This window comes from Microcaecilia unicolor, chromosome 9 (genome assembly GCF_901765095.1).
Source record: "Microcaecilia unicolor chromosome 9, aMicUni1.1, whole genome shotgun sequence".
Lineage (NCBI taxonomy): Eukaryota > Metazoa > Chordata > Amphibia > Gymnophiona > Siphonopidae > Microcaecilia > Microcaecilia unicolor.
In genome coordinates, this window is record NC_044039.1 from 143007849 (window position 1) to 143032663 (window position 24815).

The 24815-nt window shown below is 45.6% G+C and overlaps 1 protein-coding gene across 5 annotated transcripts in view; it reads left to right on the forward strand.

Moving 5' to 3' along the window:
• The window catches only part of HAUS2 (HAUS augmin like complex subunit 2), a 32524-nt gene extending 18929 nt beyond the window's left edge, over positions 1 to 13595 (forward strand). For all 5 annotated transcript variants that reach the window (XM_030215079.1, XM_030215078.1, XM_030215082.1 and 2 more), the window contains 3 exons: positions 2638 to 2770; positions 9870 to 9978; positions 12803 to 13595. In XM_030215079.1, the coding sequence (XP_030070939.1) occupies positions 2638 to 2770; positions 9870 to 9978; positions 12803 to 12970 (410 nt within the window). In that variant the 3' untranslated portion in view covers positions 12971 to 13595. The remainder of the gene's footprint in view (positions 1 to 2637; positions 2771 to 9869; positions 9979 to 12802) is intronic.
• Positions 13596 to 24815: the final 11220 nt, after the last annotated feature.

Below are 24815 nucleotides of genomic sequence, written 5' to 3' on the forward strand. Positions count from 1 at the left end.
GGATCTGTTTTCTAAATCCTCCAGCTGCAATTCTAAGTGTTTTCTCAGCTGCTGTTCTGCTTTAAGATCTTTCTGCAGGTCCCGCACCTCCTCTGCAATATTTTCCACCCTCTCCTCTGTCTGCCACACGGTTCCCAGTCTCCTTCAGCTCCTCATGTAGCACTGCAACTGCATTTTGGATGCTGGTTCTTGTGGCCACCATTTCAGCTTTTAAGTCTTTAAACCAGCGAATAAATGCTGTCTTACCACAGTCAGCCTCTTCCTCTGTTGGTTCCTCGATATCAGGGTCTGACTCAGAATCTCCGGCAGCCATTTTGGATCCTCTCAAGCTAGCTCGTGGCCCAGCACACTTCGTGGATCCGGATCCATCTGGCAGGTATTTAAACTTGGAGAGTCGTTTTCTTACTGCCATGCTTGTATACACTACAGGAGCCTCTGCACTCGCGAAATCGTCGCGTTTTTTTGGGTTACAGCACTTATTTACTCTGTTCTCAGCAGAGCTCTGGAATCAGGCTGCCATCCCTTAGCGATGACGTCACTTCCTCCTCCGAGAGAACAATAATTTATCAAGGGATATTAACCATTAAATATGGCAGGATTACATCTGCTAATTTTCTCTTAGGTCAAAGAAGTCTGCATCAACTTGGAGGAATACGACTAGCAAAGAATTTTGTCCTTGGCCAGTAAAGTCTCTTTATAACCAGAAAGACTGAGTTAATGAAAAGGAACAGACCCTTTATGTTGTCAGGGATGTACAGTTTGAAAGTTCATATCTTCATGTGTGATGGGCCTTGCAACCTTGACTCATCATTTTGGACCGTTTGGAGATAGGGAGGTTTCCTCTGTTGACTTCTCACTCTTTCCATCTATGGCACTTGTTTTGCTTGGCCGTTGGGAAGGGACACTTGTTAGGGTTTGGTCACTCACTTATTGTGATCATGAAGCAACCTATTGCTGGTACTAGTACCAACTCCTTCCAAGCTAGAGTAGTTGTATTACAGTTGAAAGGTAACAGGAAGTTCATGTTAAGTGGGGGAAATTTTCGACTTATGGTGTGGGTCACAAGTAGTAAATATTGGACCTTGAGGGCCACAGAAGGGTTTTGGTTTTTAGGATCTTCCTAGTAAATTTACATGCATACTACCTCCATTGTAAGAACCTCTTATGGTATGCACTAGGGATACCCTGAAAACGCCAACCTTGAGGACCAGTAGTGGCCTATCCTGTACAGCATGTTCAATTGTCCAATATGTTCTATTATTTGATATTGTAATTTTATGTATGATTAAATCTGAAATTTTAAAATAGTCAAAAATTTATCCAGACTAGGAAAAAGTCCCATTGCAAATAGAAGAAACCCAGTCACTCCTCCTTGGAGTCAGCCTGTGATGACAGTAGTGAGAGGGGCAGAGTAAAGGATGTCCAGTACAGCATATCTTAATTAGCACATAAAGACCAAATAAGTTACTTTGGTAGCACAGTACACCGCTTTTGTTGGTACTTTCTTTTTTTCCAATTTTCAGTTCATTCTGGAAGGAATAAATTCTTTCAATACAAAGGATTCATATTGAGTGTTTGGAAAGCATTGAATTATAGTTAATTTTCTTTGTTAATCACTGTAGGAGAAAGCATCGTTCCCTCTGGGGGCAGCCATCTTGTTAAAATTGTGATGTGTGATACGTTTAGTGAGCATGAACTTTATTTAGTACTTGGGCACTATGGGGACAATTCTATAGCATAAATGTTAACATTTATGTGTGTAAATACTGAGTATTGACAGTTGCGTGAGTTTGTGGCAAAATTTTGCATTAGTGCTATTTTGCAAATACCCCCTATGTAAGTTAACTGGATAATTCTGTAGAAGTTGCCTAAAGCTACATGCTGGGATGCTGCACGAGTAAGTCAGCGGTGCAAGCACTTACGCTAGCTCACAGCCTGGTGTAAAGGACAGTATTCTATAACCTGGACACTCCCATGACCCACCTGTGCCCCTCCTGGGTTCACACCGCCTTGCAGTTGTGCACTATGCACAGTTTATAGAATACCGATGTGGGACAGTTACATGTATATACTACTACTACTACTACTTAACATTTCTAGAGCGCTACTAGGGCTACGCAGTGCTGTACAGTTTAACAAAAAGTATGGTGCCTGCTCCAAGGAGCTTACAATCTAATGGGCGAAATTTCAAGTTGGGGCTAATATCTGCTAATTGGTGTCAGTTAACACCAATTATAGCCAGTACCTGGTTGTTAACATTAATTAGCTAATTAGTAGACTGTTAAGCACATAACTGACATTCTGTAACTTGCCTGTGCAGTTTTACATGCTAAGGGTAAAATTGGGCGTGCAAGTTTCTAGAGAATTAGAGGGATCGTTTCCACTTGTGAGTGGGGTTTATACATAGACGGAATATTCAGTACTATAATTGGGCATTTGGTGCTAACATTTAGCTCTATGGCTAGTATGAGTGAATACTTGCTTCTAAATATTAAGAGTGTTTACTCCCCGTTAGGTCTGAAAGGAAAGCAGGCATCTCCATTCCTTTAGAATAGACAGTGTGTTATGCCCCAGAATGTGTTGAAGGACACACACTGCATTGTTAGAGAATTATGCTTTCTGTACTGGTTTGTGTAGGTCAGAAATGTCAAGCCCTGCAAGTGATGAATAGTCACCTGGAGGCCGTGCTGAAAGAGAAGAGGACGCTGAGGCAGAGGTTGGCAAGGCCCTTGTGTCAGGAAAATTTGGCCATTGAGGCTTCCTATCACAGGTAATTAATATACTGAGGGGGAAAGTGCACTCACTGACTGGTAGCTGGCCCTATCTGTCCATGTTGGACCTAGTTGTAACGTACATAAATATGCTAATGTAAAAGAAACAAGGCCTGTCTAGTCTCTCCCTCTTTTTGTATAGCAATGATTGCCATATACTGCTACCTCTAGTAAGTTTATGCTGATCTACATATTTAAGTTTAGGTTTAAGTAAGGAAAATTTTTCTTCAATATCTGATTTCTTAATAAAAATAGGGAAGTTATTTGTCCTCACCTAAAAGCTGTATTGACAGTTTGTTTAGATATGTTTGTTCTCTTTTAACATGCTGTTTATTGACATTTAGTGTAAATCTATAATTATTGGTCAGTTTACAATAAAATGAATTGAAATGAAAAAGAAATCAACAAAAATGAAACACTGTTTACAGGAACAATCCATGTATGCATAAGCTCTCCGAGAGGCTAATTCTGACATTGTTTCAAAATATGCTTTCCATAGCGTCCCACAGATCAATCCAGAGACTTGTGGGTTATGTCCCTCTACCAGCAGGCGGAGATAGAACTTCAGAGGTTTACTATATGTGGTCATGTGTAGTCACCTTAACTTCAGTATTCTCTCTATCTAGCAGGTGGATGGTCATATATGTGCAGCTCTGGATTGATTGGCTCCTGGCCTGGTCCCCTGGGTCTAGTTGAGCTTCTAGGGTCTGAGGTGTCCCAGTCCTGGGACTTGGGTGCACACCTGATGGTGCCAGGTCCCTCCCTTCCTCCCCCTTCAACCCCTCTTCTCTGCCTGACTGGGGCTTGTGGTTCTCATTCTCCTGACTTTAAAATGAGTCAGTTTTCTTTTGCTCCGGCGTCCTCTCCTGCCTTAAAAAAAAAAAAAAAAATGCCGTTTGAGCACTATTTAAAAAAAACAAATTTCAGTCTGAGCACTAAAAAATTTGTCCAGCACAGCAAGCTCATGCCGGTTTGCAGTACTGGCTGAATGGTGTGAGGACCGACTTGGCATGTGTCAGCGATTCCCGAAAGGGTGAGTATTCATTATCCTATCTGCGCCAGTGGGCAGAGCCACTGGGCTGCTGCAGTTTCCCGTGCTGGAGTTCCACTGTACAGCCCAACTCCATGGAGCAGTTTGCTCCTTTCTTCCCAGCTCATTTTGGTGGACGCAGGGCACTTGTTTACTTGGGTGTGCGTGCGCCCTTGATGGCTCCATCTTTCTTGCCACTCCACATGGCAATGCTGAAGCCCCAGCGCTCCCCTGGGGCCTGATCTGCTTGCGATTCAAGCAGGTTTATTTGTAGGCTTTTCAGAAATGTGACTGGGGAACTGGTGTGGATCACTCCTAGTTTCTTCATATTGGTTATTTAAGGACTTCTAAGAAAGGAGACCTGGGAGGTTTGCAGACTCCTGTGGGAGTCTTCGGGTCTCCCACAGCTTTCTAGGGGCGAGGTCGGAGACCCATTAGTCCCCTGCAGCTGTTCTGTGGCAGCGAGAGCCTTAAGCTGCAGCTTGGAAAGTACTGACTATCTGAAAGTCTTCTGGTAGAGTTGCCTGTGCTTCACTTGGTGATTTTCACTAAGAATATTTCTGGACCCTCCTTAATGAGGTTCAGGGTGTGTGTACATCATTAATGGAAGGGAGAAAGGGATCAGGATTAGGGATCCTACTCTAGGTTTTTCCCTCTTTCCCTCTTCCCCTTTCTCAGAGCATAGCAGTACAGTTTGTTTAGTAGTCAGGCTTAGGGCTGTTGACTGTGTTATCTTAAATGTTATTTGAGTTTAAATACAGTATATATATTTCTCTATAGGAATAGAATACGTAAGAATAGAGGGAATTACTCAGAGCATGTGGTCGCAACATGTGCTGTATTTCTAGTTTCTAAGAACATGTGCTCTGACCATGTGGTCTCACATAAAGGCTGTTCATATTTAACTTTTTAATAAATGTGGGAAAATTATATTTTTGATTCTATAGTCTATTCTCCACCGATTACCTATAAGGTAATAAGATTTACATTTGTAAGAATAAAGGGGAATTAAATATTATATTTGAATTACATTAACCTGCACTGCAAGGTTTAAGAACATGTGCTCAGACCATATATTTAACTTTTAAAAGGTTTATTTACAATACAGTTAATGTAATAATGTTACAAGTGAGAGCAGCTTTAAGGGATCTTGCTTACAGGAGAAATTTGCGACAAGATAACAGGTCTGAATTATAAATTAACTTACAAAGTCTTTGTTGCAGAATTGCTGAAGCTGAGAGAGGGTGAAGAAGGAACCCTCTCTGCTGAGGATGTCTTTTCTTGCAAAGCTGTGGTTGTTGCCTGGAGAATTCTTGTCAGGGTGTGTGTGTGAAGTTCAGCAGAGAGAAGCAGATCCCAAGAGAGAGAGCTAGGCTTTTTCTAGTCTTTTTATATTCTCTTGCTGGACCCTAGGCTGAAGTCAGGAGGGGTGTACTTGATCCAATGAAAACTCAGGGATAGCTGAAAACTGGTTTCATCTAGTTTTGAGATGGGGCATGGTAACTGGTCCCATGTTTTATGACATCATAAGACTTCCTGTCTGGACCTCTGAGGCAGATACACATCCATAAGGCATCTGACAGGATTACAAGAGTCTGTCTGAGGGGCTTCTTTTGTCAGATAGATAGGCTTTCAGTCTGAGTTTGTTTGAGGATAGGTGGTGTTTCACAAACCCCAGTCTCTGTGGCTACTGTCCCTCTTCAAGTTTTTATTATGCTGATGGACAGATATCCACACCCAGCCAAGCTTTTGTTCAGTTTTCCAGGTGGGAGAAAGAGGAACTTGAAATCAGGGGTGCTTTTTATATTTGTATCTGGCCCAACAGTAACTCTGGTATCATGCTACAACTCCATGTTTCTGTGAGAAATGTTACATTTTGAGGCTAGTGCAGGCCTCTCAGGTTTCTCTCTGTTTCCATGGTAATCCTGCACCCTCTGTGCTGCCCTGGTAGCATTTGCTGTGTGTGTACAGTGTACTGTTTACATCAAACTAGGTTTATTGAGGAGGGTGACTGGCCTTTCAGCCTGAAGGTTACAGGTTCAAGGCTGGTTTTATCCATCCTATTAGAAACTGTGGGCTCAGCTAGATTTCCAGTGGGGCATATTTTATTTCATTCTCTCTTCTTGCTTGCCTGGCCAAGTAGTTCTTACATGACTGGAACAGTTATCAGAACTCTACAGTACTAAAGATGGCCCTTCTCTCTATCTTTGCACACTGATACTGGCCACGCCTTTGCATACTAGCCTCAGCTACCCCGGTATCTGCAGCGTACCCAGTACCTCTAATTGCTTCTATGGTATTTTTGGCATCTTTTCATGGTATGGGGTACCTAAATTTCATGAGGAGTCGTCCAGGAGCTACTTCAATGTAGACGTAGCTTAATAGTCGTTGCAGTCAGCTGAGAGTAAGCACAGAGCTCTAGGGGTACTGCTTCACGACCCACTGCAGCTTGCTGTCTGTAGTGCGCAATGGTGCAACAGCCATATTCTGCTACACCATCTGTCTCTGGTTCTCAGCTGCACTTGTTAGCTCCAATGCGCAGCAGTTATAGTGCACAGTCACACCAGCCAATTCTCGTCTCTATCTGTAAGAAATTAGCGTTGGCGTAGGCATCAGACCACTGATGTGGCTTCCAAGTCACATTTGGCAACCTGCCTTTTGGAAGTAATCTTGGGACTGGAGAAGATCCAGGGCAGTTGGGTAAAGACCTGAGGGACTTCCAAGTCTCGGAGATTGCCAGGGGACGAGTTTAAGGATGACTTTTAATCCGCTTGGTTTTGTTGTAGGTTTTGTGGGGCCAGGAAAACCACTTTCTGGGTTTCCACTTCCACTATGACAAGCCACCTGGCTGCTGGTAGAATGAGCTCTGTTTCAACTCCAGGTCAACCTATGCCTGCTGCATCTTCCAATGATGGCATCTCAGTTCACTCCTCAGGCAGGACTCCTGTACTGGTTTCAGGAGGAGTGGACCAAGATTACCTCAGCTCAGATGTGTCTTAGTTTTTCTATTGCACAGTTACAACCTGGACTTCACTACAGATTTTTCTTGGAGTCTAATGCAAGCTCAAACGTTGTCAGGCAGTTCTTGCCACCTTGCCAATGTTTCTTCCTTTAGGCACAGTCAAGTCTGTCCCCAGTTGCAATTGGGGAATGGAAAGTAGTTCCCTTTGCTTTGTAGTTCCAACCAGGGAGCTTCTTTCCAGCTGAGTTTGGACATCATAAGAGTCTAGGGTGTTTACGGTTCAGCTTTTCACAGTGGGAACCTTGCAGTGTGTAATAGTTCTGTCTGGTGGGGAGAGTTTCTAGCCTCCCTGGACCTCAAGGAAACTTACTTTCATATTCCCAGTGCTCCTTGCTGCAGAGGGATCTTAGAGATTTATGACCATGTCATTCAGCCTTTCCATGTTGCTGAGGACATTTTTGCAAGGTCATGGTGGCAGCTTTCCTTCATGAGGATGGATTGCAGGTTCAGCCATACCTCATGACTGGCTGATTTGCTGCTCTCTCTTTCATTCAAGAGACTCTGCAAACTTCATCCAAGATACCTACTCGTCTTCAGTCCTTAGGATTGGTAATCAGTGTCACCAAGAGTCAGTTGTTTCCCTTACAAATCTTGGCTTATCGAGGAGTGCTGTTCCATATAGGCTTGGGAAGTACTTTCTTTCTTTTGCTCTTCAGCAACAGGTGCCAACCCATCAGGTTTTACTTTCTCTACCAAGTCCAGGATATGGGAATAGGTTCAAGTTATGGGCACAAGGTTTTCTTTTTTGGACATTCCCCCATGGGCCTGAGTCGTATCAGACTACTTCAGGGATTCCTTTTCTGCTTTGGTCCCCATCTCTATGGTTCCCTTCAAGCCAACTTAGTCTCAATAGGTGATTTCAACACAGCTTTCTGCTGATATTTCAGTTCTGTCTCCCTGAAGGTGGCTATCTGCAGCTTGTAGGCTGCTAGGCTGTGCCGTAGCTGGCGGCAACAGATTTCAGATCCCTTCCAGAAGGCAGACAGTCAACTGCCTCCTCACTTGCCAGATGTAGTCGAGACAGGCTTATTTGCCAGTTTTCTTCTATGATTTGTTTCGGGTGTCAAACAGACATTTGTGGCAGTCACAGCCTGCCATTTGATGTGGTTGCGCTGCTGGGTGGTGAATGCAGCTTCTAATGATGGCTGGTTCAGCTCACTTTTCAGGGCAACTATTGTTTGAGGACTCCATGAAGTTGGTGGAAGACCTGGGTGACTTATAGACTTAGTGTCTTCCTGAGGACATATCTACAAGTTCTTTTCGGTTGGGTCAGGCTCTCCCTTATCTTTACGATACCAGGGCTATCGTCCTGGGCAGCCTAGTTTTCTTTAGCAATCCAGTCCAGGTAGGTTCTCGGAACTCCCGACCTCATCCATTTGAGATTCTCTGGATTTCTACTGGTGACGGGCGCACAGTACTGTCTTTTCTGCATACGGTGGTTTCTGCCTTCCATCCCTTTCCACCTTTTTCTCTTCCCGCTTCTTGGATGTTCATCATATGCTCCTATACTATTTGGAAGTGACCAGCGAGTTCCATTGGTCAACTCTTTGCTTCTTGCTTTGCTCAGGACCATAGGAAAGTACCATAAGAAGGTTTGCCATTTTTAGATTGGCAGATGTAGGCATAGCGGTTTTGATGTCGGGAGGAGCAGACCTTTTGTAGAATAGGCGTCAGTGTGAAGGGGAAGAGCTGTTTCGCATAAGTGCCATTTTATTCAAAATCCTTTTAGGGGAGCAGCTGCTCTCCTTGCACCCCCACCTAGCTACGTCTCTGCATAGTGGGGCAGTGCCAGGGATGACCCACTGAGCAGAAGTGACTTCCTACTTTGCCTTATGCACTGCTAAAGACTGTAGCGGTCTTCTAGTGCTCACCATTTTAAGTTTAGCAGATGTAGTGGTGGCAGGATCAGAAACAGACATATTCAGAACCTGGAGAGCCTTAGGTTTATAGGAAGGTGGCAACTCCTTACGAAACACCCACATTGCGGTAGGATCATCAGATTCCTGACCTGCTGAGCAGAAATGCCTCGCGGCATACACTCATGTTGTCGTCTGGCTGGTCTCAAGAAAGGGAATCTGGCTTCAAGTGCTGTAGTGGCTATTGTCTGAGAGAGGCATTTTCTTCAGCTGGCCTCTGTATGGGACAGTCTCTCTCATTGTGGGTGGCAGTGCTTTCTTCCAGAGCGCAGTTGACTTCATTTTCCAAGTCCCGTCTAGCTTTCGTGGCTGCCCTTTGCAGTTCGGCCACTTGGTCCTCTGTCCATCTGTGGATGGCTTTTGCAGATTGCCCACTTGATCTGCTGTCCTTCCGTTGCCAGGCTTTGCAGGCTTGGCGTGGCAGCGCATGTAACCGTGGCCTGTGGATTATTGTTCCAGTCTGCTGAGGTTGTAGTACCCCGCCCCACTTGAGGACTGCTTTGGTACATCCCACAAGTCTCTGGATTAATCTGTGGAATGCTATGGAAGGTAAAATTAGTTCTTACCTGATAATTTTCTTTCCATTAGTCCCAACAGATCAATCCAGAGGCCTGCCCTTTGTTGTTCTGGGTTGAGTGTTTTCTTCTAGTTGCTTTACTTTCATCAGATTCCTTCATTTGATTTTTGGCTAAAAAAAAAAGGCAAAACAAATCTAAACATAAAGGAAACCTTCTGTTACCCTCCCGCAGGAGCGGTTGAGGAGGTTTTATGCAGGCAGGAGAGGACTTCTTCTTCCACTGCTTTGGTATCGACAGTACTGAAGTTAAGGTGACTGCACATGACCACATATAGTAAACCTCTGAAGTTCTCTCTCTCTCCGCCTGCTGGTAGAGGGACATAACCCACAAGTCTCTGGATTGATCTGTTGGGACTAATGGAAAGAAAATTATCAGGTAAGAACTAATTTTGCCATCCTATTTTGGAAAATGAATTATTCGTTTCCTTTCAGAGGAAAGGATTATGAGTTACTTGAAGGAATCTGATATAACTTTAATACAAAAACATATCTAAGTTGCCTCACTGTTTTTCCTGTTTTGATTATTATTTTTTTAATGTGTTTTGCTTATAAGATATGTGGTGGAACTCTTAATGCTGGCAGTCACCTTCATTGAGAAACTAGAAGCCTATCTGCGGATAGTGCGTGCAATCACCCGAGTAGATGATGACATGAAAAGCATGGTGAGTGCCCAGTTCAGGACTACAACCCCTAATGTCTGCTCTGCACGCCCCACACTGCTTCCAGCAATCCTTATCCCATGCTGGAGAATGTATCTCGTTTTCAGTCACTTACCTTGGGATACCCAGTGGTGGCACTGGGCAAAGTCCCTACTATAAGTATACAGTATTTAAAATCACCAGAACTCTGGTTATTGACATTTATATGGGCCATTTTCTGTGTATACTTCCAACGGTCTTGTGGACCATACAAAATTCAATGACAGGCCTCAGGTTGCCCACTTCTGCTCAATCCATTGCATATAGGTGGACGCAGAGGTAGTGTTTGGACGTCATGACCCCAGCAGGGAGTCTCAGCCTTTACACAGCATCACCAGCTACTGGTTACACTTAAGAGTGACATTTTTTAGAAAGGATATGCAGAGGGGAATTCACACACCCCAGTGAGGATGTGTGGCGTTTTCACACATTTTACAAGAGGCTTTGCCAAACATGGAGCCCCTTGTAAAATAGGAGAAGAGCCACATGTCCCAGCCCCTCCACATCTAGAGGGAGCAGCAATTTGAGGAAGTGGAGGAGTAGCCACCCCCCTTAAGGGCAGAGGGGGCCAGAGGCTTCATTCCCTGACCCACTCCTTAGGCTTACTAGGGTGGGAGTGATGATGGCCCTCAAAATAGGTAGCGAGACCTCCAGCGGTAATATCGTGGTATGATTGTGAAGAGTTGGACCATGACAGCTTTTTGTGTTATGGAACAAATCAGCATGGTTGGTTTTCAAAACCCCCTTTCTGCACATTTAAACACTATGGAAATTGCTTTTAAAGTTGGTGTTGAAAATGTTTTCAGGATGTTTTCATGTGATCTTCAGCCATTGGGAGTTTACCATCTCCTCAAGAATTCCTACACCCCCATCAGAGTAAATCCTATTTGAGGCCAAAAGTTTGCAGAATGAGCAAAAGGCAGTGAAGAAGAGAATGCACCACAACAGGAGAAAGGGACTGAGCGAGAGCCCTGTAATGCAGTAAAAGAACAGGAGTATTCAGAGCTATTGCTGACCAGGCTAGACTTCTGCTCCCTGGGCCAACAGGCTACGCATGCTGCAGAAACGAGGTTCACCCTAGAGGATGAGGGATGCCCTACTAATGTGCAGTGGGGACATCTAGTGACTAAATGCAGTGCTTGCATGCCAAGGACCGTTACAGCTCTGTCTGAACTATATCAAAAAGGGTAGAATGGGGAGGGATGTGGTTAAGATGTTGTATAGCTGATTAACATGTTCAAACTGTTAAGGGGTGAAAAAGAATGTACTGTTTCCCTGGTTGTGCTATGGCTCTGGGGTGAGTGTGACACCATTTCTGTTATTCGCACTGCAGAGTCACATCAGCAATGCATTGTGGTGGGTGTAGGTATTGGTAGTAGCTAGGCTCTACTCCCATGGTGCTTTTCCCCCTGCTTACTGGGTCAGAGTGTGCCCTGTTTTGTTTCCTATAGTCCACGGGGTAGTGGCCATTTTGGTAAGACAGTTTTAGATCCCTTTCATGTGTTACCCACGTTAAAGAACTTAGTTTTTACCTTGAGTGGTGCTGCAAAAGGGCATTGGACACCATTCTGCCAGCTCTGACCTACTGCAAATCTCAGTACCAGGGAGACTCTTTGCCAGTGGGGCAGACCCTCTGATCTGCAGTAACTGAGTAAACGTGGTTATTCAATTAAAGGACTTTTGTAGAGAGATGTGAGTCTTCTGGTGTGAACTGGTGTGCTAAGGTTATACAGCAACAAGTCCTAGAGGCCTGCGTGTATGCAGGTCCCTGGAGCAGTTTTAGTGGGTGCAGTGCACTTCAGGCAGGCAGATCCAGACCCATTCCCCGTACCTGTAACACTTGTGGTGGTAAATGGGAGCCCTCTAAACCCTCCCCCCCCCCCCAAAAAAAACCCCCAAAAAACACTGTACCCACATGTAGGTGCCCCCCTTCACACATAAGTGCTATGGTAATGGTGTAGAGTTGTGGGCAGTGGGTTTTGGGGAGGATTTGGGGGTCTCAGCACCCAAGGTAAGGGAGTTATGGACCTGGGACGTAATTTAATGTTTTTTTTTTATTTTTTAAAAGTGCCCCCTAGGGTGCCCGGTTGGTGTCCTGGCATGTGAGGGGGACCAGTGCACTACGAATCCTGGCCCCTCCCACGACCCAATGCCTTGGAGTTGTTCGTTTTTGAGCTGGGCGCCTTCGGTTTCCATTATCGCTGAAAAACGATACCGCCCAGCTCAAATCCGCACAAATCCGATGCATTTGGCCGGCACAAACCGTATTATCGAAAAGAAAAAAAGATGGACGTCCATTATTTTCCGAAATACGGTTTGTCCCGCCTCTTCACTTAACCGTTTTGGACATAGACGCCCATGGAGATAGGCGTTCGATTATGCCCCTCCACATCAGGCAAAAGAAGAAGACATTGGGGGGGGGGGGGGGGGAGGTGATTTACTTTTCATAGTTTATAAACAGTATTTTCACTGAAAATAAATCAGATGCACTTTTATAGAACAATAAATTAACTGCTTTTTTGGTAGAAGTAATAATGGGTGTACATTCAGTTTATTTTTCTGATAAGGGAAAAAAAATTAACATTTACATCATATGCAGCCTTCCTATGGGTCATGTTATGTTCTAGAAAAGAAGGGATGACTCCATCATTTATGCAGCCTGACAATTTTCAGCTTGTGCTGTCCATAAATTATGCATTGTATCTTTGGGACGTTCCATTAATGCAGTTGTACATGTCTGTAGGCAGAACTGAAATGATTGTATACACTTTTTTATTGTCTGTTTCAGGACAGTGCCCTAGCAAGGATAGAAGCAATGGAAGCTGAAATGGAGGAGGTGACTGAGCAGATCCTGAAGTGGAGAGAGCAGCAAAGAGCAGTCCACCAAGCATCTTCCAAGCTCCCTTTGGGATACAGGTGTAGCTCCAAAAGTGCAGCTCCTTACCTGTCACTCTGAAGCCTCCATTATTTCTGCAACCCACCTGTAGCTAGCAGGACAGCAGAAGGCCAGTACTTACCAAGTGACATTTTGGTCACTTAGATAAGTGGACTTCCTTGGCTATGATGTAAAAGATTAGTGCAAAGAGCTGGTTTTCTCTTTAGAGCAGTATGACAGGTTGAACGTGGGAAAACTCCATAAAGCCCAGGTTGGAACTCTTTCTGGTTTTGACTCGTTAACTGGCAGATCTCCAGGCTTTCTTCTTGACTCTTGAATGCACATTTTAATTTACTTTTTTTTTTATAGTAAAGTGTTTATAAACTGTATGATAGCAAACTGACTGATGGCTTGGCTAGGCTGCCTTTTATTTCATGTAGGAAATACACACAGACTTTGTGTGTTATATTGGAACTGAATTGTGGTTTCTGCTATATAGTGTGTGAACTGACATTTACCCCAGGATTCTATATATGGTGCCAATCCAAGATGGGCACCCAACTAATCCTCCTGTTCAGGGCAGGTCCTAGCAATTGCGGGGCCCTGTGCATACCAGTTCAGTGGACCCCCGTCCCCGTCCCACCTAGCCCCACCCCTTGTTGACAAGATGTGTTTTAAACATTTTTTTATTTCAAATAAAGTCAAATCGAGCAAAACTTGTACAGAAAGACTTTTTTTTTTCATTGAAGGAGGTTCAAGAAAGGAGGCAGCAGGAAAAGTAAATACAAATGGGGTGTAGTGGATTCATAGACATTTAGACTGACTCTGGACAGTTCTGCACGAAGGAAACCCTTCCCTCATTAATCAATACCTTCTCTGTGAAATAGCAATAATAAAAAAAAAAAGGCAAGTGCATTTTTATAATATACCACTGCATTCCACAAAGCAAAAGGAGCAATGCCATCTTTTTTTCTTTTGATGTAGGCGCAAGAAAAAAAGGATTTAAAATGCTCCCAGATTTCAATCTAATTCATGTTAATGTGGGATAAAATTCCATAAATAAGTAAATAAATAGGAACTCTGAATGTTGAGCACCCGATTCTCATAACATGAGGTCTGTTTAGTGGCCCTTTACCAGGGGAAAAAAAACCTCTCTACACAACTATACTACTAGGGTGTCCCTTTAACCAACCCCTCCAAATTACACAGATATTACCTTCATTTTTTTTCTCCAGTATCCCCACCTCCCTTCCACCCACCTATTCCAGACCTCCTTCCCACTCCCCTGAGCCGCAGGGTGCTCTCTCAGCACATACCTGAAGCCACGCTGGTGGTCTAGTGGAGTCTTACCAGCACTGACTCTCTTGCTGCCGCATCTTCTTTGAAATGGCTGCCAAGACTTCCACCAGTGGCCTCACTTCAGCGGAAGTCTCAGCAGCCGTTTTTAAAGAGTGATGCAACTGTCGATGTTGGCAGCGGACAGGAAAGACTGGGGATCTTTCCTGCCCTGAAGACTCCACTGGACCACCAGGATGGCTTCAGGTATGTGCCGGGAGGGCACCCTGCGGCTCAGGGGAGGAGAGGCAAAGAGTCAGATCGTGGCAATAGCAGGGAGCGGGAGGGAGCGCCGCGGTTCCCCTGGAAGCGCGAGGTCCTGTGTGATTGCTCCTGCTGCCCCTGCCTAACTCCTTCCCTGCTCCTGTTTACTAAGTGGCTGTGGTGCATTAATGCCGATACAGACCATTTACTTTTAATGGGCTATGTCAGAATTGCTGCGCAGCTTAGTAAACGGGGGTAAATTGGAGTGGAGGAGTGGCCTAGTGGTTAGAGTGGTGGACTTTGGTCCTGGGGAACTGAGGAACTGAGTTCGATTCCCGGCACAGGCAGCTCCTTGTGACTCTGGGCAAGTCACTTAACCCTCCATTGCCTGCCGCATTGAGCCTGCCATGAGTGGGAAAGCGCGGGGTACAAATGTAACAAAAAAAAAAAAAAAAAATTAGTGCTGATAATTGGGTGCTAACTGGCACCAATTTGAATTTGCACACACATCTTGCTACGCACTGTTCTATAACAGTGTGCCCAAACCCCATAGTGCACAACCAAAAAAGGGGTGGTGTGGCCATGGGAAGTTCATAGGCAGGTCAGGGGCATTCCTTAAATTTGCACAGTGTTATAGAATACCGGGGATGTGTGCCCAAATGGGCACCTGGAATTACAGCAGACATAAGTTTTGGTGTCCTAATTTGGGCGCTGAAGTCAGAACTCAATGCCAGTGTCGCCCCTACCAGGTGGCACTCTTCCTGGGATGGCATCTCCCCCCCCCCCCTTCTTTCCTCCACTCCTTCCCCAAGTTTACTTTCTTTTCCCATTTTTGAAATGCGGTGTAGCAATTCACATAAGCTGCCCTGCCACCGGCATTGGCCTCTTCTCTTTACTGTGGCCCGTCTCTCTGATGTAACTTCCTGTTTCCTCAGAGGCAGGCCACAGTAGAGAAGAGGCCAGTGGCAGGGCAGCATATGGGAATCGCTGCCACCAGCGTCTTTTTGAAAATGGGTAAAGAAGGTAAACTCGGAGAAGGGGGTGGAGGAAGGAAGGGGGGGATAGACTGGGGGGGGGGGCATCTTGTCTTGGGCCACCCCTGCTCCATGCCGTTTTTTTTATTGGGCATGTAGAATATTGTTGAGCACTATTTACTGACCGTAGCCCATAACGTACTTTATGTTCCCAAAGAGTGAAGAACAATAAGAAGCCTGTTCATGGGATAGTGGGTTGTGGTGTCTTCTGAAAAGGATTTTTTTTTTTTTTTTAAGTTGACAGCCATGCAAACTCTTATAACCTGATTCAATTTTCCTGGCATATTTAATTGGTCATTGAATCAGTATGGTTTTCAATGAGAGGCATTCTACAACTGCCCATAAAGAAGGTGCCCAGAAAAAAAGAGAAATTACAAATCTATTCAAATAAATCAAATTAAATGAAAATTCACCTTAGGCAGGCAAAAAATGTGTGCTTAGAGGAGTAACACTGACACCTTGGTGAAAAGACCAGAAGGCATCACACTACACTATTCAGTCACTGGACATCAGAAATAGTCTGAAGGTCCACTGAGAGAAAACTGTGGCTTACAACAATCCATTGTGAAGTACATCGATCTTAATGGGTATTGCTGGATGAATTCTGCACAGTTTTCCCTATGTCAGCAAGAATTCTGTGCTCTCCATGCAGAATTTAGTGCAGCAGCTGTCTGTTCACCCTCCCCCTCCTCTCCTCCTATGTAATCAAGCACCAAAAGCACCCTTTGCTTGCCTCAGACCTGACTCCTCCTGTGAACCACCTGGGCAGCCTTTTGGTCTTTTCACCAGGATGTCAGTTACTTCTCTGAGCACATGGTTTTTGCCTTCCTAAGATGAACTTTCATTTATTGGATCTGTAAATTGAAAATATTTGAATTTTTATTTTCAGAAGTCTCATGGTGGATCTTGATACACTTTTGGCTTTAGGAATTAATAATTTTTTTCATGGTTTCTCCACCCCATTTGTTTACTAAAAAAATTGCTGTCATATTTGCCACACAGTCTTAACTGACAACTGATTTCAGGACAATTCTTAAAATCTTCCACATTGCTTGCAAGCAAATTTTCAAAGGAAAATTTCTCCTGGAGAAAATTTAGGGGATAACTGGTGCTGGGGATACCTTTGCACCCATGGCCTTTGTGCCTGCTTTACAGTATTTGCAAAGTTAGCACAGTAAAACACAGGGTTTCAAAATACAATCCATGCTTACCCACCCTTTATTGCATGGACACATTTACTGTATAGAATGGCACATTGCAGCCACCTGTTTGTACACACATCGACCAAAACTTATTCACCCAAGTGGCTTTCATATTCGAATGATCAGGTCTAATGGCTTTTTCTGCTGTTTCTGAGCATTTTATAGTTTATTCAGGGAAGCAACTGTGAAGGAACTTTTGATTCTCAATAGACTGTGGAAAGGCACGCATATGCCAAATAGAAATGTACTGACATTTTAAATGTTATCTTTCATTCATTTTCAGTTGCATCCTTTTTTATAACACAAAATGCTGTATTCTATAGCCCAATGTTAGTGTAATTTGGACTTTAAGAGAGGGTAATAATGTCCAAGGATTATATTTTGGCCAGGCTTTGAACCCTCTTACCTTCCCTCCCTGTGGCTTTTGAGCTAAATTTAAGCTACTTAGATTTGTAACCCCCATTCACAATAGCAATCCTTGAGCAGAGGCCATTGCCTTTTCCTTCACCCCTACCCCCCTCTGTTCTCTCCAGAATCTGTTCTGTATGTACTTTAAGCCTGCTCACTAGGTATTGGTGTTGCATGGTCAGTATTCTCAATAGAGAAGGGTTACGGTGTTGCAGGAATTACCACTATTGTTAGCAGAATCTGTGGTACTTCAGGAGTCAAACACCACACACCAAAATGAGAGAGAAGTCTTCTTTATTTGCCAGCAAACAAAGTAGGACATCAGCACTAGGTCTCTTCTTCTCTTTCTCAGCTCTCTGGATCCTGCGTCTCCTGTCTGTCCTCTCTCGTCTCAGCTCCTTCTTCTAATGTAAGCTGCTTCTGCTCCCAGTTATATAGGGTCCTACACCTCTCTAGCCCCCCTTTCTCACCAGATGGTAAAGAATAGATTGATTACCCTGCCTTGAACTAATTATTACTTACACATTACTTAAAAATATCAGTTACATAGGTTTGAGATATTTCCTAAACTGACCTATGACCTGGGGCCTCTCACACTAGACAATGTGGCACCTATCTCTTGCATTTTATTATTATTAAATTCTTAGGTTCCCAGCTAACTTCATACTAACTGCTAACTGGACTCTGGCATTCATTAAGGGGTCAAGGGCCAAGGGGCCAGTCTTGCTTAATGATACATGATTTGTTATTACTTTCAGAAAACCAGTCCTTCATTTAGCTATTCATCAAGGAGATGACTTGACTTTCCCTGGCCTCTTTCACCTAGCTTCCTACACAGAACTCACTAGGACTGTGGATAATTCAAACCAGATGATGACCTCTTAAACTATAGACAAAGCTTCACTTGAAAAGTCAGTCAAAGATGTAACACTGAATTGAAAAGATATTCTACATAGAAATAGAACTTATTAATTACACAGAATAAGACATATTCTAAAATAAGCAGAAATCAGAATTCATTATAAGACAAATTCTAAATCATCTAGAATTATTTATCTCTAAACTATCTCCTTCTAACCAGCATTCAATCTAATCCTTTTAAAACTACAGTATGCCTTGCTTGCTGATCCCCTCGAGATTGAATGGCCTCCAGATGTGGTAAATAATTACTTCTCTCTGACCTTTCTAACCTCTAGTCTAGCAAAAGCTAGACTTCTGAGTAAATTAAACCCAGATGGCATTCCTCCACTTTACAGGACTGAACCAAATTTAAACACCAAATTAACAAATATGATTTCTTTGCCCAGGCTGCCTCATTCCCCCCTTTGAGACTAAAATCAGCTTATGCAGAGATAAGTCTCACAACTCAAACTCTGGAGATTATAGTGATCCCAACTCCATACCTCCTCCTGGGGCATAACTTCTAGGAATAGGCTTGTGAATCACCATTACCCTACTCGTTAAGGTCCGACGGCATACTGCCGAAGCACATGAGGCCAAGAAACAAAACAACAATCCTGCTAAAACTAAAACTATTAGGGAAATGAACAAGGGACGTATCCATGAGGTCAATGACCACCACCAGGAGGTAAGGTCTAATCCTCCTCGGTAATCCTCCACATTAAGACTAGCCAACTGTAGGACTTTATCCATGGCATGCCTAACTACATGCGTCCTATTTATGACAATGGTACAGCACTCTGAAGAATTGAGCACTGTGCAGAGGCCACCCTGGGCTGCAAAGAGGTAGTCAAGGCCCATACGGTTATACCGAGAAACTACACTTAATTCATTAATTTGATCCTGTAATGCATTGACTACCACGTTCAGCTCATGAACTAAAACATGGAGTAGGGACTGAAGTCGCCGGGTAGCCATGCCTAGTTCAGTGATACCCGCTACCGGGCCCCCAATTGGAATCCAGGCCGTGGCAGAAAGGGCCACAAGTCTCTTTTTAGTCAGAGGATAAGTAGAGTTGATGTACTGGAGGGGTAATTCAATCGCCTCATCCTCTGTGGCAACGGAGGAAGGTAAGGACAAGGCCTCTCGCTTAGAGCGGTGCGGGGATGGTGGCCTGAGAAGAGGAATAACTTTAGGAAAATAATTCAAGGTTACCAATACACAAAAATCATACGTAGGGGGACGAATCATGTGGAGGACATTATCACAGAGCCAGTAATGGCCAAGGAGAGGGCGAGGGAAGTTCCCAATAAATGTTGGCTCAGGCTGGACAAGGTACTTAGGATGCCCATAATGCGAGCCCCTATCCCAGGGGGAACGAAGACGATATGGAGACTTTGCACACCATAGGTGCCAATCCCCAATTGTGACAGGCTGCTCATTTGTTATAAACTCTTCATACCCCGGGGACTTATGAAAGTAGAAAATAAGCCGGGACACTATAGTCTTCTCAGTGGTACGCTTAGGAGCCAGATAATCACCTGGGTCATAATCTGCAGGTACGGTAGGAGGGCACATAGGAGTACCTGGAGAGACTACCCACACAGATTCCCCCTTCTCTGGGAGAACATTGGTATAGTTACAGGAAATGGGAAGAACAGTTGAGATGTTTCTTGTTAAACAAAACACTCCAGAAGCTGGATAGGGAGACGTAAAGACTGGCCGTAGAGAAGATTCAGAGGGGGAGGTAGCATTATAAAAGGACCACCAAGTATAATCCTGGCTCCAAGGGCCTGAACTCGAAAAGTAGGGAGGTATAAGAGCTGTAAGCGGCACAGGGACAGGAACAGCTGGGACATCTGTGGTATAAGGAGAAAATCGGGAACACACAATACAAGGGGAAGTAATCTTTGCCTGGCTAATTAGTTCCTGGACAGAGTGTAGCCAAAAGTTGGAGCGAGTTAGGGTATTAGGAACAAGGAGGCAAGGAGTAGAAAACAACAAAAGCACCCAAACTACTAACATTTTCTTCCTTCCTAATCTAAAACAAATACAGCAAACTAATTAAGCAATAATATTCCAACAGTCTGTGCTAGTCACAGATTACTCTAATATAATGTTCTCAGTCTTTGAGTTCTTATACCAGTTGGGATAGAACCTCAACTGACAAGGATCAAGCTCTCGAATTCCAGGAAAGCCAGAATCAGGCAAGAAAGAGTCTCAGTATGAAGCCGAAGTCCAGCAGCTCCTGCGGTATGCAGTTGACCCTTCTTTTCAGCTAGTAGATTCTTTGGTTCGGGTCAAGCGCAACTTCAATGGCTCCGCTGGATCACTTTCTGCTCTCCACTGTTTAGGCTCCGTCTGATCCGTGCTGGGCTCAGTCTGGTCAGCAGACTTGATTCGAGACCAATGGACCCATGGAGTTATCCCTGCGACCTTCACAGCTGTAGGGGTAGAAAGCAAAACAGTAAAAGGTCCTTTCCACCGGGGCCCCAAAGGCTGGAGCCTCCAGTCTTTCACCCAAACTCTATCCCCTGGCAGGAAGGAATGTACCTGAGCCTGGAAGGGGACAGGGTTTATTTCTCTCACATAAGACTGAAGCTCAGAAATTATCCGGCCCAAGAGGGCTACCTGGTCCTGCACCTGGGCAGACCCTAAAGTCCCTATGTCTCCTTTAATTCCCTGCAAAATGGCTGGGGGCTTCCCATACACAATTTCAAAGGGAGAGAGGGCCGTTCCTTTAGTTGGGGTGCATCGGAGGCGGAAGAGGGCTAGTGGCAGTGCCTGTGGCCATTTCAGTTGGGTTTCCTGACAAATCTTTGCTAGGCTATTTTTCAAGGTTCTGTTTGCCCGCTCAACCTGCCCTGAACTCTGGGGACGGTAGGCACAATGCAATTTCCAGGTAATGCGCAATGCGCGGGACAGGGCCTGAAGTGTGGCTTCAACAAAGGCGGGACCATTATCTGAGCCTATGGCAAGGGGCAGTCCATACCTGGGGATGACATCCCTAAGGAGGGCTCGAGCTACTTCTGTGGCTTTCTCAGTGACTGTAGGGTATGCTTCCACCCACCCAGAGAAAGTGCAGGCCATAACCAAGAGGTATCGGAGCCTACCGCTCCTGGGCATTTCTGTGAAGTCTATGACTAGGGACTCAAAGGGTGTTAGTCCTCTGGACTGAACTCCTGGTGGAATACGGGGTCCCTGACGAGCATTATTCTGGGCACAGAGAGTACATCGGACAGAGGCAGTGGCAACCAGACTATCCAATCCTTCCAGCACCACTACTCGACTGAGTAGGCGGGCTAGTGCTGTTTTCCCTAAGTGTGATAGGTCATGAGCTTGAGACACTACTGGCCAAGCTAGGTGGCGTGGCACCAGAACTCTGGTATCAGGGAGATGTAACCAGCCATCAGGTCTCCTTACTGTCCCTTCTTCTTGAGCCCATTTCTCTTCCGTTTGGGTGTACATAGGCGTCCATTCTTGCAGTCGAATTTGGAACAGGGGGGTCACAGTACCTGCTGGGGGTCCTCGAGCAGCTTCCTTGGCCACCCGATCAGCATGGCGATTCCCTCGGGCCACTGGAGTATCTGTCCTTTGGTGTCCCCGGCAGTGAATAACAGCTACCTTTTTAGGGGCCCAAACGGCCTCTAACAACTGCAGTATTTCAGGTCCATACTTAACAGGTTGACCTGCGGCATTTATGAGTCCCTTTTCCTTATACAAAGCTCCATGAGCGTGTAGAGTTGTGAAGGCATACTTGGAATCAGTATAAATGTTGGTCACCAGTCCTGCTGCTAGCTCCAGAGCTCGTATGAGGGCCACAAGTTCTGCTTTCTGGGCTGAAGTTCCTTGGGGCAGGGCCCTTGCTTCTATCACCTTGTCCTCTGTCACCACAGCATAGCCTGCCAATCGCTTGGAGTTCTCCATGTAACTGCTTCCATCTGTGAAATAAATTACATCTGGGTCCCTCCAAGGAACATCTTTGAGATCTGGTCGACTGGAGTACACTTCATCCATGGTTTGGATACAGTCATGATCTGGTGGTCCCTCAGATGCTGGCAAAAGAGTGGCGGGATTGAATGTAGCCACTGTTTCCAGGTGTATCCGTGGATTCTCACATAAGCTGGCTTGGTACTTAACCATGCGGCTATTTGTAAACCAGTGGTTGCCCTTATACTCCATGAGGGTGAGAACTGCGTGGGGGACTTTAACAACCAGTTCTTGCCCCAAGGTCAACTTGTCAGCTTCCTGGACCAGTAAGGCTGTTGCTGCAATGGCCCTCAGGCAGGCTGGCCATCCTTTAGCCACTCCATCCAGCTGTTTAGACAGGTATGCAACAGGCCTCTGCCAGGATCCCATCATCTGGGTTAGCACACCCAGAGCAACCCCCTGTCGCTCGTGGACATACAGTGAGAAAGGTTTCTCCACATCAGGAAGGCCTAACGCAGGGGCTTGGAGTAAGGCTTTCTTTATAGCAATGAAGGATTGTTGAGCAATAGGTCCCCATTCAAATGGTTCCTTTTCACCCCCCTTTGTGGCCTGGTAAAGGGGTTTCGCCATCAGTGCAAAATTCGGAATCCAAATTCTGCAGAATCCGGCTGCTCCCAGAAATTCCCTAACTTCCCTTCTGGACTTGGGTTGGGGAATTGCAGCAACCACTTGCTTCCTACTAACATCCAGTCTCCGACTTCCCTGGGAAATGCAGAAGCCCAGATACTTCACTTCTGACTGACAGAGTTGGGCCTTCGAGCGTGAAACCTTATAGCCCGCATCCAAGAGTAACTCCAGCAATTCTCTGGTAGCCTCAAAACACTCTTCCTGGGTCACTGCTGCAATCAGGAGATCATCTACATACTGGAGTAAAACTCGCCTGGAAGGCTCAGATTTAAAAGTCTGAAGGTCTTGTCCTAGGGCAGTCCCAAAAATGGTGGGGGAGTTCTTGAACCCCTGTGGCAGGCGAGTCCATGTATACTGAAGCTTCCGTCCTGTTACTGGGTTTTCCCATTGAAAGGCGAAAAGCAGTTGACTGGCGGGGGCCACCCGAATACAAAAGAAGGCATCTTTTAGGTCCAGTGTCGTGAAATGGGTAGCTCCAGAAGGTATCAATCCCAGCAGGACATATGGATTAGGCACTACAGGGTGTAATGAAATAGTGGATTTGTTGACCACTCGTAAGTCTTGGACTGGCCGGTAGTCCTCAGTCCCTGGCTTCTGAACTGGCAACAGTGGCGTATTCCATGGAGACTGGCAAGGTCGAATAATTCCATGGGATAACAGACGATTCAGATGTGCTTGAATCCCTTCCAGTGCCTTTCGGGGAATTGGGTATTGGCGAAGACGGATTGGTCGGGCACTTGGAAGTAAATCTACATGGACAGGGGGAATATTTCGGGCCAACCCTGGGGGATTATCTTCTGCCCATACCCCATTGACCTGGAAGCTGTCGGCCAGGGATAGGTCAACTTGGCCATGTGACTGATGCAGCCGCCATTCTTCTTCTAGGGGGCAGCAGAAACTCAATATGCCCTTAGGGCTGGATGTCGGGGGCCGAAAGGAGACTGAAGTCTGGCCATCAGAGTCAAAGGAAATTTGGGCCCTAAGCTTGGACAGCAGGTCCCGGCCTAACAAAGGGATTGGACAGTCTGGCATATACAGGAATTCATGAGTGACTGAGTGTGAGCCTAATTGGCATCTACGGGTCATCAGGAAGGGCCTCCGGTTCTTCACCCCCATGGCTCCCACCACTCGGACAGTTTTTCCAGACACAGGCGCTAATCGCTCCGTCACAACAGAATGTTCAGCTCCTGTATCAATCATGAATGGAATTGAGCGGCTCCCTATGGTTAGCTTGACCATGGGTTCCTGGGAGCCCAGTTTGTAGGAACCCGGTCTGTCCTATTCATCCCATTCTGCCATCTCGGCTATCCCAATGATGTCAGATTCAGAAGGCTCATACCTTCCCTCTCGAACTCGGCCTCGGCTTCCTCGATCTCCTGGTCCCCTTCTCAGTCCCTGGCGCCTCTGGGGGCATTCATCTTTCCAGTGCCCTCTTTCCTTGCAGTAGGCGCACTGATCCCTCTCCAATCGTGGTCTGGGATTCTCCCCTCGTGGCCGGGATTGATTGAAGGAATCTCAAGGCCGGGCTGGCGGTCCGGGGTCCCACTTTGGCTTCCCATTGGCTAGAGGTCGACCTCGGTTAAGAGTGGAATTAGTAATGGCTGCCGCCAAAAGGTCGGCCTTCTTCTGCATCTTCCGGTCAGCCTCTCGGCGCATCTCCTGATCCCTATTAACAAAAACCTTTGGTGCGATCTCAATTAGCTGGGTGGTATTCATCCCTGCGAATCCCTCCTGACGCTGCAGCTTCTTCCGGATATCTGGAATACTCTGGGCCACCAATGCACTATTCACCATTCTCTGGTTTTCTAGTGCCTCAGGGTCAAATGGGGTGTATGTTCTGTAGGCTTCAATTAGTCGCTCTAAAAAGGCCCCAGGGGATTCAGTTGCCCCTTGGAGAATTTCAGAGACCTTTGCCAGATTAATGGGCCTCTTTATGCCTTTCTTCATACCTTCCAGCAAGTCCCGGCAATAGCCAGACAACAGTTCATAATGCTGCCCATTATTTGGATCCCAAGCTGGAGCTGCGCGAGGGAACCAAGTTCTAACCCATTCCTCTGGGTCCTGTATCCCCTCGGGAACACGCGCTCGCGTGATGGCCTCAGCATTTTGTAAAATCTTCCGCCTCTCCTCAGTTGTGAAGAGGGTCAGGAGAAGTTGTTGACAATCAGTCCAAGTTGGGTTATGGGTGGCCATAATGCTAGCCACTAGGTCCACCACTGCCTGAGG